The following is an 18,671-nucleotide window of genomic DNA, read 5'->3' as shown; positions in this document are numbered from 1 at the left end:
GACTCGTATATCCTGATAATGAAATTTTCGCTGCTAAAGAGTTTTTTTTTTTTTCTTCTTCATCCATTTTAGAGCTAATGAGCTTGAAAATCTCTTGTTTTTCTACCACACGTGGTTGCCTTTTTTCGTTCTCTCGCACAGAATTCAAAATTTTTGCCACCAACAGTGACAGATTTCACGCTCTTGCACCCTACCAACAATCATAATAATAATAATAATAATAATAATATTTATAAATTTATGTATCACTCTTAAAAGGCAAGATGTTTCCCTTGTGTTGCAGCAGCGACAGCGGCATCATGCACCGTCGAAGGTGACTGAAGATACATCGAGCAGCGGTGGAGAGGCGCGAAGCGGCTAAAAGTATCGCCCTCTCGCCGGCCTCGGCTGCAGCGACGGGTGCCCCTCGATCCGGAGGGGGCTATGGAGTTTGACAACGCAACGGAGAGCGGCCTCAACGGCACCGATCCCAGTCGCAACGGCTCGACACCGATTTTCGCGATCGGCAACAAGTTCATCGAAAAATGGCAAGTTTTTTTTTTTTTTTTTTTCCTTTTGTTAGAAAAAAATAATAGTAATTATATTTATAGTATTACTCGATTCCCGGAGAGACTGGTATAATTGTTAGGCCGAAAACCAGCTCAGGGAGAGAGAGAGAGAAAGAGAGCATTGACTCTGGAAAAACTCGTGTCGGTGTACCGCACGAAGGGAACAGTCCAGTCTACCGTAGCTCGACGTTTCTTTTAATTTTATCATCGTAGTTGGACTCGATCGATGAAGGATAAAAAAAAAAAAAAAAAAAAAAATCACGAGAACTCAACGTTGGCGTGTTCGTCTTAGCTGCGGGTAATTCGAGTTGCTGCATTCGCTTTTTAATTTTCCCGTCGATAAATATATGCAGTAGATATATACACACACGCTCACACATCCATCGCAATATCGCACACGAAAACAATAGTCTAGTTCCAATATTCGCATGCAAGTGCAAGGAGTACTAGGATTTTTTTTTTCCATTTTCCAAGAAATGAAAAATCTGATTTTCCCTACTGTCATCACTTTTCCCTCGCAAAATACCATTAGCGCGTCTTTTGAATGTTGACCTCTACTATATATGTATACACAAACCCACACAAGCTAATTGTATTCAAGGATCGTGAAGATCCCGTAGGACGTAAGAAAAAGTCCTGCCGTCCATCAGCCACGTGCTCCAAACGTAGATACGTATACACAAAAGCCGAAACTGCACACGATATCCTTGACCTCCACCGTTACGGCGTAGTTACAGGGAGTAGGTTTATGTAGTTCACGTGATGGCGAGGAGGACAAGCTATGTTTACCTGCCTGCGTGAGAGCAGTCGATTTAGGTGCCTATATATATATTTACATGCATCGCCGTCCTCATCGACTTGTTAGCCACACCGTGTACCCACTTTTTTTTTTTTTTTTTTTACACGTGTGTACACACTACTACCTCGTCCTTTTTTTTTTTTTTTTCCTCTGTCGAAGGTCCACGTGTTTACCGGAGACTCGCCGGTCCCGGTGGTTGTATTTGCATCGCCCTCTTTTTCTCCTGCCATGCCTATTCAGGACAGGAGCATAAACACGGAAACAGATTCTCGTCGCTTCAACGCCAAAGAGCGCTAAAGTACTCACGCGAGCTTGTTTTTTTTTTTTTTTTTTTTTTTTTCTCCCTCTCTACGGATCCATTCCATCAGAGGGAAAACACCAGGTCACTTTTATTTTTCATTCGTGCAATTGAGCACGTGGCGCGATTTCCCGGCATCCTTGCCTCGTTAATTCATCACGGACATCGCGCTCCTCGCGCTCACTTATTCATCGGTATTACAGCCTCGGGGTTTTCCTCGCGTGCGCTATCGATGAAATTAAACAAATACAAACAAATAATACACGGACATTGCGAGCGGTGTCAAGGAGAAATAATTAGGTGTACTCTGTCGCGCAAATGTGCGCGGAAGCAGGTTAAACCGCCTGTTTTTTTTTTCTTTTTTTTTTTTTACAAAGAACTCGGGGTATTTGCTTCATGTTGTACAAAGTTCTCGTGCAAATTAGTTTTGACGGTCCTTCAAATTGGTCAGTCAGTAGTTTATCATCGATACAATTTTGCAAAAGAGAATTAGCGTGCCAATCAAGCGTGTCCTTTGATTTACGGAGGTTTTTTTTCCCGTTGCACGGCAACAAGATCGATACCCCGGTCTAGCGGTGGAATATAGGGGATATTTATTGGATTATTTGGAAGTTGCGGCCTTTAATAGCTGGCCTTAATTTTCTTTTTTTTTTTTTTTTTTTCTCCGCGCGACTCGATTGTCGCGGGTGGAGGAAAAAAGAAAAAAATAATAATCTATACACGGGAGTGTTTCGGGGACGAGAAAAATCAAGCGCCCCCCGGAAATTTTACGTATGCGCTCAAAGGACGAAGTATATGGGTCTGGAAAAAAAAGAGCTCTGCCCTCCAGTCGACTCTTGATGAAATTATTTTGACGAGCCAACTTTTTTTTTTCACTTCGTCTTGCCTCTTCATTGTTCTTCAATTGAATTCGTCGCGAAACGAGACTCGGATGAAAAGCAGCTTTGGGAACGAAAGGTCCCCGGATCCCCCTTTTGACGCCAAATCGTACACGTGTACACGAAGAGTTCGAGGGACGACTCTGAGCAACGTGCGTCGCAACGCAATGCTCCCCCCGTTTTGTCGCCTTACTACTGAAACGTCGAAACTTTGGTGCTAGTGACATTAACACTGTTGATAATTATGGACGCGTGAAAAAAAATTTCAACGGTAATTTGCTAACAAAACCATGTATAATAAAAATGGGATAGTAGGGTAAGCAAACTATTGTCTATGCATACAAGCCACAGATTTTAGGAGTAAGTACGGAATATTGAGTTACTTTGTCATCTCAATCGAAAAGGATGACAGGAAATGTAGTAGGTACGTAATAAATTAATTACATTGTGCCTGTATGAAATTTGAATTCTTTGTAATCGTGTACAAGGACGGCTACAATTATAGAAAAAAAAAAAAACCCACCGAGTGCGTGATTGTACGCATCGTTGACAGCACGCAAGCAATGGAATAAACGTGGGAAACCAAGTTGTTGCTTTTTTTTTTTGTGTTACGTAAACAACCAAATATTGTTTATCAGGTAGAGTTTTAACTCTGAATAATTTGATAACGAAGAGATATCCTCGTGAATATGACCCCGACACGAATTAGGTCGAGTTGTATTCGCGGTAAATTTTTAAGCGAATAATAAAGTTTAAGTAAACACGATGTCGGTGGTCGTCAAACGATAAAAAATTAACTAAAACTACTCACGAGAGTTTTATACTGAAATTGCAATTCGGAGGACATCAAGTTGAAATGTCATTATAATTTTAAAACTACACGTGGTCAAAGATTGTGTTTTTCGAACTCTTTATTTTAAGCAAGAATTTTACGGTAAAATGTAACAGAGGTGGAGCACATGGTTTAAAAATTACATGATCCAAGTGAAATCTTTCGAAATACGAGGAAGGAGATGCACACGTACTCGTACGAAAGTTGGATCCCGGAATACGCTAGCGGCTACGTTTTACAAAAATCAAATTCTTCTTCTTTCGGATGACCTACAAAGTTCTCCATCCACGGAGCCCGGAAAAACGTTAAGAAATAAACTTACGAATCTGAAACTCGCTAGTTTTTTATTTATTTTTTTTCAAGCTGAAACATAAATTTTAATGTAAATTGATTCAAAGAGCCGCGTTGCCGCTTCGCCGATTTAAAGCTCCCATTGATAAAGTATGTGTGAAAAAAAGGAAAAAAATCTCTCGAGGACAATTTTGTACGGGCCATCCCGACAAACACGCCCATAGTCGATCGATCAATCGATACTAGACCGCTCCACAGGATTAAACCCGTATAAACTGTACACTTGCCTTGTATACCCTTTTTACGCAGACCCCCTTAATCCCAGCGATCCCTCCTTATGCCCCCCTCCCCCCCGAAACCGATATCACCTTCATCTCGGTTTCTTATCCGTCCCGAGAGATAAGGTGCACATGATAGCTTCGACAGTGGTCGATGATGTGCACACTTGCGAGTGATTGACGAGGAATTTCATGTACACGGCGGGACGATCGTACCAGAAAATCTCCTCCACATGGATGGATTCCGTTGGGTTTTTCCCGGTCAAACTTTGCTCCCATCACGGAATCCACTTACCTGTATTTATATACATACATACATACACATACACTCCAAGCAATCAATTTTCATGATTTTCTCTGCGCGCAGTGTATATATACGTTACATGTGCAACATATTATGTTATATTATATGATGTATACGTCACAGATAGTTCTCTGCAAACTAATATCCATGATGGATCATTATTTTTTTATCCACAGCTTACATTGTCTCGCGGTTGTGTACATACACGGTTGACCCGATTTTCCGCGCCACAGTGCCGGGGGGGGGGGGGGCGTGCTACTCCCTCCGATTGAAAGAGAAAAGTCGAAGCGCTCGTCCGTGGAATCATCATTATCATTCCCCGCTGTATGGAGTTTCCTCGCGCGTTCGATTATTGGCGGGTAGCATCGAGGCACACGTTACGGGAAAGAAAAAAAAGGACCGGAGCCTTTTCCACCTTCACCAAGCAGGTGTTTGTATTCGGTGCTCAGGGGCGACTCCCTTTTCCGTGTGTTACGAGCCAGAGAGATGGAGAGGATGGCTTGGTTGAAGACGCGAGCAAGCGAGTCAAAGCATCGACGCTGTTGTGGAAAACGGCACACCCGGTAGCCATACACACATATACGTATCGCGCTGCACGTGTCTATTCATCCGATACGTATATATATGTATACTCGGGAGCCGCGTCCATCCTTGTCCCTATACATGTATATGCGTGCATGCTCTCTCTCTCTCTCTCTCTCTCGGTCATTGTAGCCGTAGGTGAAATAGTACTAATAACAATACAGACTGTCCACTGGGTGTCAAAGGTATGTACACAAATGTTTATGATCCCCTATCGATTTTTATACTCGCTTCCGCGTAGGTGTGCTGCTGCTCTCTTTTGTTGAGAAAAGCTCCCGTGCCTATTGCACTTTCTTTTTTTTTTCTCGTGACTTACCCATATACCGTCCCGTGTATGTATAGATGGTCTCCGTTGTTATCACTGCAAATGTATATTTGTATTACCTATTGCAAAAAGGGTGCAAGGACAGCACCACGTACGATACTTCGGGGATGGATTAGTTTCCTCGGTATTGGGGGAAAATAATGAGCTGACGTACTTCGGGCCATGAAACAATACCCATCATTATTCCACGAGCTACAGGGGGGCCGTACACGGTGCTTGAATTATGAAGAAGGTATGGTCGTTTGATCGACCATTTCCTCCCTGTCGTAAAAAAATAAATTACACTTTGTACTTTTCATGGGAATACCTGCTAATACCACGCATCACCCCCTGGCTGTTGGCTTATTCATCCAGCGCGTGTGTGCGTTCGGACTTTGTGCACGTGAAACCATAGGAAATTTATACTTTTGCAAAACAACAATAAGGCATTTACGATCGACTCTTATACCTATATACTTATGTTTATTCGACCGATCGGGTTGATACAATTTGTATGAATTAAGACCGATCGCTGTTTCTCGGCGAATCCCAATATGCTCATGCACGCCTGCGCACAATCCACTGCACCCACCAGTTTTCCATTAACCAACCAAAGGACCTTTGCGTGTACCTATGTGCCCCGCGCTCGTTTCTCTTTGGACGGGAAAGACCGGGACTTTTTCGATTAGGGCGAGAACAAGCGAAACCAGATGTTGATTCACCGGATCAAACAAGCCACCGTGTAATAGCATTCAGCAGCCCCCCTTGGATACTCCAAGCGAAACATTTAAATTCCCAACACGATCGACTGGAGATACTATTTTTTTTTTCCTTCCTTACAACTGTCTTAACGTCAATGCATACAGAGTACTGTGGTTTTCCAGCAAAAACATACGTGCGTCAAAGAGACTTGTAAGAAAAAAAAAAAAAAAAAAAAAAAAAAAAAAAAAAAGGCTAGTATGACATCCAGTCGCTTAACATAGACGTACACGCCGTGGAGGGGGTGTCCAAGGTAACTCCTGCGTTGATGACGCGGCAAGGTAAAATTGGTGTACAAATTGTCTCGCATCTCTCCTGCTCCTCCACCCTGTGCATCACCTCGACGAGAGCGCGAGTGCACGGGTGTTCATTGTACATTACCCGTATGCCCCGTACATCGAGGAGAACCCATCGGCGCGTGTATATCGGAGAAGCATCGACGCTATCATCAATACCCGTGTGCGTCTCCCGTCCAATACACACCAACCTAATTTTACCTATACCATATTATCCGAGAGCCTGTAGATGTACCGTATATTGACTGTTGGGTGGGTCATGGAGGCGATTGGATGGGGAATACCGTTGGACCCGAGCAGAAAATTTGGGGACATTAATCTGTATACGGGGATGGGCCCAAGTCACGAGAAAAACCATTGATTTGCTCTTACCGAGTGAATATGATCAAAAGAAAGGTGTGAAATAACCATCGAGTGAGATATTGCACGCGTATATATATTTTAGCTATTTGGATGCGTACACGTGCACGGGAGGGTCTTGTCATTGTTATTCGGGACACACATCCATCGGAGATCCCAAAGTAATACTTGGATGTGGCATGTCTACGATCATACCCTATAGGAATATAAATATTGTATCCTTTCCTGTTTGCTCTCTCTCTCTCTCTCTTTCTCCCTGGTGTACATGAATTACCATAGAAATGTCCAATATACGTATGGGGATCCATTAGATCCAGATCCCTTGATCGCTGATCTCGTAAAACTGATAGAGTTAAGTGTTTTTTTTTTCCCCCACGAAAAAATGGAAAATCCAGCGGGTGCTGGCAAAAACTCCCACTTGGAGCCAAAATTACAACGTCGTTCAAATACATGTATTCACTTTTCTTGACGAGGCTAATATACACCGCCTGACGTGAAATTCATTCAACACAGATAGCCCACTCGCGAGCCATTCGAAGAGAGAGGGAGCTCTGCATATAAGTACATGCATCGTGTGACATTGTGCTTTGAGGCTGCGCATGTGTATGTGTATATGTATATGGACACACGTGTATGAGTATAAGCACGCGAAAAATGCCCGAATCGATAGAAAGCCCTCTCTGTTCGTAAGGGTACGAAAAAAAAAGGTAACGCAAAGGGGAGGCACGTGATCTTGAAAAATAAATTCCTCCCGATAGGGACTTTGTCGCAAGTCACCGGGTGAAACGACTCCCCACGTAACGTACATGTGTAGACGGGAGGGAAAAAAAAGCTCGTCGCGCAATCTCACGCCCGCAAATTGCACGAGCTTGTGTACACGTGTATGGCATTCCGATGTATATATTATCTCGGCGTGTGGTGAAAATGCGAAGCAAAGTGACTCGGAGATTTCGTGTATAGCGTATCCGTAATGTGTAGAGGAGAACATAACATATATGTTGGTGAAGAGAAGATAAGCGAAAATGTGGGACCGAGTCGCGCGTTCATGGAGTCCTTTTCAAAACACGGTACCCGGTGACCTTGAATTTTTTATTTAACTGATAATCTACAAGGCAACGTAATTTTGGAGGTGAATCGTATGTCCTCGGTACACCAAATCCGGCGACACCACCAGCGAGTGTACAATCGACGATAAACACACGCAGCCGTAGCGAGTAAGTAGTAACAGTCAGTATTTGATCAGCCAACGGAGGCGCGTTAAATTGCCAAGTCAACCCATTGATCGGAACCTATATACATGCCTCGCGAGAACCCGTATATATCTGGCAGAAGCACTCGCTGACTCATTGTCCGTATCCTGCATGTGTGTGGTAGGTCGAGGTTTTTCCAAAAAAGATCGCAGGGAATGCTAATCGAAAGAGAAGGTGGAAAAAGTCACGAATAATTCCAATTAGCGTATACATATAACGTGCAATTTTTCTTTCTCTTTTCTTATCTACTTTTTTTTTTTTTTTTTTTTTTTTTCGCTACAAGTATGTGAAATTTGCTTCTGCGGGCGAGCTTTCGGCTCCGTGAGATTGCATGCAAATGCTTACATTAGAGCTTATCTACCCCACTCCCAATGCCCTCTCCTTCCAACCGGGTTTTTGTTAACCTTAGGAGTGTGTTTTGGCCAGTGCCGTACGGTTTTTTTTTTTTTTTTACACGTTTGCGTGAGAAGGATCTTTCGGGACTCCCGTTTGTCACTGTATTTTCGCCAGTTTACAGAAATGCACGCGCTTTAATGGAGATTGCAAATGGAAACCTGCTCAGGGCAAAGCGTAATAAAAACGCAGTGGTGGATGTTTTGCTCCTCTTATACCTCGAATAGACGATGGTGGATGATAAAAGACGTTTTCTCGAAATTTCGAAAGTACAGTCACATCTTTTAAAGCAAAAGGCATACACAGTGGGGGGGGGGCTACGGGAGGAGCAACGAGCCCAGAGGATCCGTGGACGTATAACCGACACGGCGAGAGAGAGCTGGGAAAGTGCAAAAGTGACGGTCCTCCTCGAGGGCGAGCGGGACTTCCCTCTCCCGAGTAATTAAACGTAGCTTTGCCCGAGTCCCCCCGAGCGATTGGCGAGTACTCCCCATATCCACTATACCTTCATTGCTGTCGGGCTCCAGGAAAGCCGAAGATAGTTAACCGGCGGAAAATTACACGAAAGACACCCGAGTTCTCCAACGATTCATTTACTTCCATGAAACAGTGTCGCATAGAGCCATTAAAGTCGCCGTATTGTAATGTAGAGCTTGCAAGCTCGAGCACTCCGTTATACACACATATATATATATATATATACGTATGTCGTTGAGTCTCGAGTTACGTGTGATAAAATTCATGCAAACGAGGCGTTTTTATGCAAGATTTCGAGTTACAACGGCAATCGACGACGGCCAACGAGGGCTGTGAGCGCACACACACAAGTACAGGGTGGCCTTCCCGAATTGAAAACTCGAGTACAGGCGCAGCTGTGTATAAGTATTTATAGGTACAGCATATTCTCACGTACTAGCGTCATCGCGTTGCCTCCTCAGCGATTCAATCATCGTCCTCCGAGAGAACTTTTCCACGATCCATCGACCAAAAGGGGTGGGGGTGGGGGGTCTTCCGCGAAAACTCGAAATAAATCACGTATATATACGGTACACGCGTACGTACTGCACCTCTCGGGGAAAATATTCAATTTCAAGTAGGTCCCGAAGAAAACAACATATAGAGCAGTGGGTGCCATACAGTGGGCGGACGAAATGCGATTTCCCTCCCCTCCCTCCCGCGAAATATTCCTCCTCCGTGGGCGAAAATGTATACCCGACTCGTAAATCCGATTTGCGAACGGATCGAGGAGGCGAAGAAGCTACCGTGGCCTCACTCCACCTCGAAACCCAACACGCGAGGACGGAGAAAAAGAGTTCCGGGGGGGTTGGGGCCCGAAGCAAGTAGGCCCGAGTTGCGGTGGAAAAAGCCTGCAGTACGCGCGACACCTGCCCGCGCTAGACGCTCTTGGAAAGAAAAAAAAAAAAAATGGCCCTCCGGCCATCCTACTCGCTCGACTACATAATATTATACGTTGAATGTACCGTGCTCTCTCGCGGCTGAAAGACGACGAAGCAGATAGAAGAGCGTGGGCCGGGAAGATGAAGGAGGAAATACCCTCAAGGCTCGCGATGTTTTTGTCTCGATGCGCGCGCACGGGCACCTATATTTATTGTCCCGCTTGTTGAGGGTGTACGTACGCTTATCACCGTAAGTCCGGATGTCTCGTGAGCTCCGGGTTGTCTTGGTTATTGGTACAGGTGTCCTATAGGAAAAAATCCAAAAAAAATTATCCATTCGAAAGATTTCGATCAGTGCCCTGCCCACGTATACACTTATTGTGGTAACGAGAACAACCGGCCGATAACTCAATCTATTAAAAGGTTATATTTTATATACATCGTGTAGGTGTGTGTATATAATATATGCGCAAAACAAACTTTATCCCGCACCACCACCACCAGCATCAACAACAGCAACAACAACATCAGTAACTACTCGTCGAACTATGAAGCCCTCCAATGTATACCCATGTATATATACATTCATAATGAAATGTCGCGTTTCAAAATGGCCTGCCACATCAAAACGCGGTTAATTACGCTTCAAAGCTTCCAACAAAACCTGAACATCTAGCCACTTTGCCGTGAAATATACCCGACGCTCGTATGCTTTATGTTGTGTGGCTGTACGACACGCGTACTTTAATACCGAAAAGCTCGATAAATTAGCTCGAATGATAAATAAAAAAAAAAAATAAATAAATAAAATAAAAACAAACAAAAGAACGAATGAAAAAAAAAAAAAAAAGGTCTTTGACGTGCCAGTTGTATATATAGGTACCAAGTATGCTCCTGATGGTGTCTTTTTGCAATGTTACGGTCTTGCGTGTATATGCGCTACATGGCTGTGGCCTCCCCATACGAGAGGCGCGTCTGTGATGCTCCGGTCTTATAATGCATTTAGCCCCGGTAGGTATAGGTGAATAGATACTTGGAACAAAACAGCGGCCACATACTGTATAATATATGCGGTACACGAGGCCTTGTATACACATTTCCGTATATGTAACGATTACACTTTATAACGTTCGCGCACAAGCGGGTGTAGTTGAGTAAACATAATGTATGCAAGTGTATTGCACTTGAGCGGCGGTGGTTTTTCCGTGATACCTCGTCCCGGCATTCATAACAATAGACGGAACGATGCACGTGGTGCAGCCGGCAACTATACTAATGCAAAGGTGCTCTCTCTCTCTCTCTCCCCCTATCTAAAATAGGTTGCAGCCGCAACCAGGGGCTTCGGAGAAATGCGGGAGTATAATTACGTATGCACGATAGACACAATTATCCATCCATCCCGCATAATGCAGCTTCCCCCGTAACCGGGGGGAGACAATACAACCATACAATTTAACCGGCTTCGGGTAGTAATGGTACATGTATTATATATATATATATATATATTTACGTGTAATCAATGTACGTGTAAGGGGATTTTAATTTTTTCCTACGTCACTGCCCATATACAAATATTTCCGTGTGCTTGTCTATTGGGTATAGTACCAGGGGTGTGAAGTAGGTATACCTGCGGGGACAAAGTTTCCTTTCCCCGGAAGAATAATCGAGTACTTGAGGCTTCCAAGTTACCTGTATAGGTATACATACGCCTCGTATTTGCCATTTCACGAGGCCCTTGGCTGGATATTTTTTACGTGCAAAAATAGGCTCACCCTTTCATTTCAAAGATGAGTACCGAGATCTGTCCGTGCATGCATATATATATATATATATCTCTTTCGTTCGCGCTCGAAGGAGGAGAGAATATAAGTGTGGCTTTGAATTAGGATCAGCCTCGCGAGGAGGATCCGATGCTCAAGGAGAGAAAATTAATTCTCACCTCGCGTCTCGCGGTGCTTGGCAATTTCGTGATTAAAGCGCAGGGAAGAAAGTCACTGGGGGCCGACCCAAGCTCCTTATAAGCCCTCTCTCACTGTCGAGTCTATGAATTTTCAACGAGCGATGCTCGCTTGACTTTGTTTTTTTTTTTTTTTTTTTTTTTTTTACTCCTCGACTTATTTTTCAATATCCTTTCTGCCGCAAAATTTGTCCCTATACTTAATTTTAATGAATTCCAAGAACCTTATTCTGTCGAAAAGGTACGTTTTTTTTACGTTTATTGCTTCTGCCTCGTCGTAAAAAGCAATAAGAACGGAAAATATAATGCTGGGATATCGTGATTTTACCTCACAATGAGTGAGCCCAAATTTTTTTTTTTTTATTCTCTTTAATTTTACTTTTGCGTGACCTACTGTACGTTTAAATTTGAATCAAAAACAGTATCATCGGACAGTCGAAATTTTTTATGTGATTTTTAAAATCTCAAATGGAAAAAAAAGAATAACTGAAAATTGGTGCAGATTTTATTTGAAGTACAATAGCGTGATGGACGGAATATCAATCTGAAAGGTTGACCGACAAAAAGAATTAAAATCAAACTAAAACGTTGATTCCATCGGAACGAATTTTTACGAGTTATTTTTGTAGGCGAAAAACTTATTTTTTCATTCAAATAATTTGACGAAAAACAAAATGTTTATTTTGCACGTATATCGAAGTATATATACTTTTCATAATTAAATGTACAATAAAACTCGAATATCGGCCAAAGGGTTTTTTTTTTTTTTTTTTTTTTTTTTTTTATGTAAACAAAGCAAGCCAGAAAATACATCCGTGAAATTTCAGATACTCCATCAAAAACACATAAAATACACAAGACTACGTTATCACTGCTTCAAATAATATTTTGCATCGTGTGAAAATATCGTATTGCAATTTCTATTTTGTACTTGTTGGCGTGTTTATTCATTTGCATTTTATTTCCAACCGATAGACAAGCTGCATGACTTAACAGCTACGAAAACTTACGTGAACCGTTTTTTTTTCTTTTTTCTTTCACATTTCTCTGCAAATCGATGAATAACAGTGATTACAATACGGCTAATAATTGTAATAACGTAGCGATAAAAGGGAACCACATCGAGTTGATGAGAAAAAAAAGGCCGTGGTAATAAAATGATGTGAAAGAAAAGATTATCTATTATGTATGAGGAAGAAAAAGCGCCGGAGAGGAGGAGAGAGAGAGAGAGAAAGGAAGGAAGGAAGGGAGAAAACGCGTATAAAAGCTCCCTGTTCATACCTGGGACCGAGTATATAACAAAGGCCGAGGATTGGTACAGCAACCCTTGGAGGGGGGGGAGGGGGTGGCGCAACAGTTTACGCATTGTAGTCTCGCGTGTATATATATACACAAGCTGAATGCGTCCACTGGAGGAGAAGTAAAACATTGCCGCATCGCGGGAGAATAAAAAAAGAGGAGGGCGCGCACACGAATCGCTGCCCGCGTAAAAGCTCGCGACGAGAGATGCCTACTTGTTGCCCGCTCTCGATCCTCTTTTTTTCTCTACCTATACATGTTATACTTTCAACTGGTCCTTTCTGAGCCTCCTCATCCGTTCGCATCGGACTGTACTGCTATTTCGAGATTGTCTTTTTTTTTTTTTCATAAATACCCTATCGGCTTTTAGTTTTTTTATCCATGCATTTTTTTCGTACGGATACCAAGCTCATTTTTTACAATCACCCTACCTCCCCCAATAAATTGCGAAACTACTGATTCCGCGCAGTGATTTTCGTTTTGGGTTGCGATTTAGGTATAATGATTGATCAATTAATACCCTTAAATTACACACACGTCATACGTTTCCTACGGTTTGATCTTAGCCGTTATGTCGGTTGGACAAAAAAATATCTTGAACAAAACAATCGGTATCGAATTTTATAACGAAATGAAAAAAAGGTTTAGTAAAACGGAGGCGCATTTAAAAAGCTTTATATGAAAAACTCCCGAGCAAGTATGACTCGAGCGGGTCAAAAAAATATAAATTGCCACTCGAAATATATCGGAATCCTCATTTACCGATAAAGTTATCAGGTCTACGAAAGCACGGACATATACTTGTAAAGAAAAGTGAAACGGTGAATTTTTACTTGAATCTTCCCAAACTCATTGTAAGGATGGTGTACCACCTAATCCGTTTTTACCGCAAAATCCAAGTGCCGTACCGGTCGCGCGATCGCATCAGCGATGGTTCATCGAGCATTCGGCCACCTATTCAATAGTAATGGAGCACAGGTATGAAAAAAAGAGGGGGGGGGGGAGAAAAATGCTTGATCTAGTTTTTGAGTCAAGTTACAAGTGTGTACAGATATACCACGAGTGTGTCTCGCATCGGGTCGTTCCGCAGCCGCTCTCGTGTAAAAGTAAGGAGAGAAGCCGGCATTTGCCCGCGAGATAATGGATCCCGCCCTTCCACCACCACCACGACTCTCCCCGTGTACACATGTATACTGTTCTTTGTATTCTGCCCTCTTTAACTTTGCTGCTTTTTGCCGATATACTATACGACCGCGGGAGCCCCGACAGCTCCGCCTCTGTTCTGGCTGCAAACCGTACCCATACATTATTTTCTGCAGGTTCTCCATACATCCATTCTTACAGTTTGGCATGTAGCAGCCGCAGGTTTTTCGGGCAAACTCGGAGCTTTTGGTATTACCACCATCAGCAAACGTGTATACAATTGTCTGGTCCAAGACAAGTGAATTGACAAAAACAAGCGACTCGCCCCCGGCAGAGCGTTACAAGGGGGGTTGGGGAAAAAAAAAAAAAAAAAAAAAAAAAAAAAAAAAAAAAAAAAGAAAAGCTCGGATGGAGTGACTTTTTTCCCCACAGAGTTTGAGCTGCCCGGCGTCCGGTGACGTGGGTGGGAAGCCGGCTGATCGACGCGTTGAATTATTTAGACGGGAGGTACCCGTATACCTCCCCTCGGCAGCTCGTCGCGTCCATTCACGCCTATTTCGGGCTCATTGTGCTCCCGCGAGCCCCGGCATTCATCCCCGCTTTTCATAGCGCGTCGCCCTCCCTCCTCCTCGTCTTTTCTCGCGAAACGTATATGTACACGGCGTCGCGGATAAAACTCTGCCGTTGACACAAAACTACGGCGATGACCCGCGCGAGCGGAAAAAAACAACCACGTCCCCTGATTAGGGGGGGGGGGGTTGATAAATGTTACTTTGGGGGCGAAAAAGTCAGATCCCGCGCACATAATAAATATATGGGTGGATATGCCTCGATCGGCCACGTCCGCTAATGACATACGCGGTTTTTGCCGGTCGGCTGTACCATCAGGAAGCTGCGCAAGCAGCAGGAGCGCTTCTGCCGTTACGTGTACGACAAGGTGCTCGTGCCCGAGTGCGTGACCCAGTTGAACGACAGCAGTGGCTGGCCGGGCAACGACCAGGACCACGACTACGCGGATTTGTTCGGCGATTGGTTGGCCGGTATCAACGCCACCAACGTCACCGGGCTCTCCTCCTCCTCCTCCTCGTCCAACGCAACGGCCTTTGATTCCCAGGATGGTAATGTACTTTCTCGTTTGTTCGATTGCCTATGTATACTTGCGTTGAAAAAACGAGTCGAAATCAGCTGAAGTGAAACTGTCCCGCGCAGAGAACATCCTGAAGCCGGTCCTGCCTCCGTTCGAGCCGTGGGTCGCTGTCCTGATAGCCCTGACTCTGGGCATTTGCATCGTACTGACCGTGGCCGGCAACATCCTCGTACTGTTGGCCTTTATCGTCGACAGGACCATCAGGCAGCCGAGCAACTACTTTATCGCCTCGCTCGCTGCCACCGACATGCTCATCGGTAGATACACACAAACTTTTTCTGTTTGTTACCGATTAAACACGCGCAAATTTCCATTGTTATCAGTCTCCATATTTAACCATAACGGACGCGTAACGGCACTATGCTCTATTAATTATACTATAGCTGTACGTATATTTATATATATATATATCTTAAAATGTATGTATCTATGTGTGTTTTGCACGTGTACAAGGTACGGTCTCGATGCCATTTTTCACGGTGTACGTGCTAATGGGCTACTGGGATCTCGGACCCCTGCTCTGCGATCTTTGGCTCTCGGTCGACTACACGGTTTGCCTAGTGTCCCAGTACACGGTACTCCTGATAACCATCGATAGATTTTGCTCGGTAAAAATAGCGGCCAAGTATCGAAGCTGGCGCACCAAGAACCGCGTCATCTGGATGGTCACGATAACCTGGATCATACCCGCCCTACTATTCTTCATCAGCATATTCGGTTGGGAGCACTTTGTCGGCTTTCGCGATCTAGCCCCCGGCCAATGCGCCGTGCAATTTTTGAAAGACCCCGTGTTCAACACCGCCCTCATAATCGGCTACTACTGGACGACCCTCGTAGTCCTCTTCGTACTGTACGGGGGTATATACAAGACGGCCTACGACATGCAGAAGAAGAGCGAGGCCAAGCAGCGCAAGATGCAATCGATGGTGGCACTGAGCGCGGGTGCCATGACCGGTATGGCTGGCAGGGCCGCGGGTATCGGTATTACCGGCACAACTGCCGCGGCCAGGGCCCTGCAAACACAACAACGGGACGCTACGGGTGGAACGAGAACCGGGACCATGGCCACGGCTTCGGACAGCCGCAGCTGCACCGACGCCAAGGAGACGACCCTCCTCCTCCAACCACCGACTCGCCAATCCCACCCAACCAAGGTCTTTTATACACCCACACACGCGTACCTACCACCACATGTGGATTATTTACATGTACGTAGGTAAAATGCGTGTCCTCGTTTGCAGTCGCAGCTGGATGCGGCGGTGGAGGCGGAAAAGTCGGAGCGCTCGAGCAGCCCGATCTTCGACTCGGACGAGGAGAACGCCGCTACGACGGCCCAGCAGCAGCCGCAGGAGCAGCAACTCGGCAACTTGCGCCAACGTTCCTCCCTCGCCGGACTGGTCGCCCAGTCGGGGGTCGCCCTGCACGTTTTTGCGACCAACGGCCGCGCCAACGGTGGTCTGCCCATCAAGGTGGAGATGAACAACCTGCCCGTGGCCGTTGTCGTCGCCGCGGCCAACCGACCCTCCCCCACCAGTCCAAGTTCCGAGCAGGTCGTACAGACTCAAAAGCCGCTGCCCCGTATACAGGAGATTGCCGGACAGACGCTCGTGGCGGAAAACAAGTCCAGCCAGGGTGAGTTGGGTTTTACGTTGTATATACGTTGTACATAATTATGTGCACCTATTGTATAATTTGGTCTTGTTCTCGATGCCCACCAAATACCAGGGAGCAGCGTGACCCTGACCCCGGGCCAGTCGTTGCACTCCCTGGAGGCCGGCAATAAGACCCTGGTCGAGGAAGACGAGTCCACCGAGCAGCGGAAGCTGCCACAAACGGCCACCACGAAGGACTCGACGTCCTCGAGTTCGCACATCATCCCGCCACCGTCCGAGTTTCGGGGTAGCCCGGCCGCGTCGGAGAACAACACCACCTCGTCGGCGACGTCGTCGCTGGGGGCGGAGCAGCGCCGAGGACTGCTGGTGACGGCCGACGGGCAGTACGCGACCTACGACATAATGACGGGCCTCGACGGCGCCGATTTCCGTTACATGGACGAGAGCTCGGTTATCGTGCCGAGTCCCTCGTACGAGAGCCCGCCCTCCTCGTTCTCCTGCAGTCTGGCCAACCCGCTCTCCACGACCCCGTCCTCGCCCCTCCTAGGCGTCCCCGCCGGCCTCAACACCAGCCTCCTGCAGGCGGCCCTCATTCGCGCCACCGCCCAATCCACGGGTACCACTACCGGCCAAAAGTAAGCTATATATATATATATTATACATCCGTACACGAAGCAAGGGTATATAAGATGTCCTGTCTCCAGGGGCGGGGGGGTCGTCGCCACGGTGAACGCGTCGAGCCAAACGCTGCCGCCCCGGGTGTTTATAACGCATCAGAGCAACGCGGCCTCCCAGACCTCGCCGCTCGTCGTCAGCAAGCTCAACACGGAGGTTACCGTGCGCCCGGATGACGCGACCCGCAAACAACCCGTAACCAGCATAGTGCCGACCACGGGCACGCCACCCCAGGTGCCCGAGCACCAACACCAACAGTCCTCCTTGACTACGAGCGGGCAGCAGCAGAGGCAACAGTTCGATAGCAACCTGCTGGTGGCCTGTGGCACCTCGTCGTCGAGTGGCGCCTTGCCGAGCACCTCGGGAGCGACGACCGTCGTCACGCAAGGCCAACCGGCGTCCAAGGTGGGTTTTGAAACTTTAATGTCACGTTGGCACGCGCCTATACGTGTCGTATATTGTAAAATATCTTCGTGTCATCCTTTGACGTAATTTGGGCAATCGTGACATGAAACTATGAAAGAAAAAAAAAAAAAACTACATATTTATTTAGCTTAATCGTCGTCTCGTGACGAAATTCTATAAGACATGTTGTGTGTGTTTTGTCGTGCGCGCCACCACATCCTGGAAACGTTGGGAAACGTTAGCACGAGGAGCTGAAGAAGCAGTCGAGCAAGCGGGACACCGAGGAGTTAGAGGTGGGTCGAGGCGTCGGGGGTGGGTCGCGCCGCGACCTCGTCAAGGCGATCGGCAAGCGCCTCAAGGCCAAGACGCAGAAGAAGGATCCTACCTTGGGCCGGCAAAAGTCGCGGACGGAGAATCGGGCTCGCAAGGCCTTTCGGACGATATCGTTCATCCTCGGGGCGTTCGTCGCCTGTTGGACGCCTTACCACATACTCGCCCTCGTCGAGGGCTTTTGCTCCGAGCCCCCGTGCACCAACGAGCACCTATTCATGTTCTCCTACTTTCTCTGCTACGCCAACAGTCCCATGAACCCGTTCTGCTACGCCCTGGCCAATCAACAGTTCAAAAAGACCTTCACGAGGATACTCAGGGGCGACCTGCACATGACCTGAATCACATTTGTACCGTACGTTGTACATATATTATGACATAATATTATATGTTTATGTGTATGATTACATTGTCAAATATTGCTTGACTCGTTGAACAAGGTGAACGCTGCTGATGGTGGTTGATAGACGTGGGTGGCATATTGTTGGTATGGGTAAAGAAGGTGTCAACAAGAGTCGAGAAAACTTGTGCGT

General features: G+C 45.9%; 1 protein-coding gene across 1 annotated transcript; it reads left to right on the top strand.

Annotated features, from left to right (window-relative positions):
* The first annotated feature begins 297 nt into the window (after window positions 1-297).
* mAChR-B (muscarinic acetylcholine receptor) lies at window positions 298-18,482 on the top strand. Its single transcript, XM_089589614.1, has 8 exons — window positions 298-531; window positions 14,861-15,091; window positions 15,192-15,372; window positions 15,569-16,323; window positions 16,363-16,774; window positions 16,841-17,363; window positions 17,433-17,808; window positions 18,051-18,482. Exons 1-8 carry the CDS (start codon window positions 424-426, stop codon window positions 18,477-18,479), a joined length of 3,015 nt encoding a protein of 1,004 aa, XP_089445740.1. The 5' UTR covers window positions 298-423; the 3' UTR covers window positions 18,480-18,482.
* The last annotated feature ends 189 nt before the right edge of the window (window positions 18,483-18,671 follow it).

Source organism: Copidosoma floridanum, unplaced genomic scaffold (assembly GCF_036245765.1).
Source record: "Copidosoma floridanum isolate Cflo_tuat_1 unplaced genomic scaffold, Cflo_Japanese_pri ptg000009l, whole genome shotgun sequence".
NCBI lineage: Eukaryota > Metazoa > Arthropoda > Insecta > Hymenoptera > Encyrtidae > Copidosoma > Copidosoma floridanum.
Note: the sequence above shows the minus strand (reverse complement) of the source record. Positions and strands in the feature narration are given on the sequence as shown.

Coding starts and splice junctions, on each gene's coding strand:
- mAChR-B (XM_089589614.1), top strand. CDS start 424: ATGGAGTTTGACAACGCAACGGAGAGCGGCCTCAACGGCACCGATCCC. Junction 15,373..15,568: donor TGCCACCGACATGCTCATCG/GTAGATACACAC, acceptor CACGTGTACAAG/GTACGGTCTCGATGCCATTT. Junction 16,775..16,840: donor GGGTTTTACGTTGTATATAC/GTTGTACATAAT, acceptor ACCAAATACCAG/GGAGCAGCGTGACCCTGACC.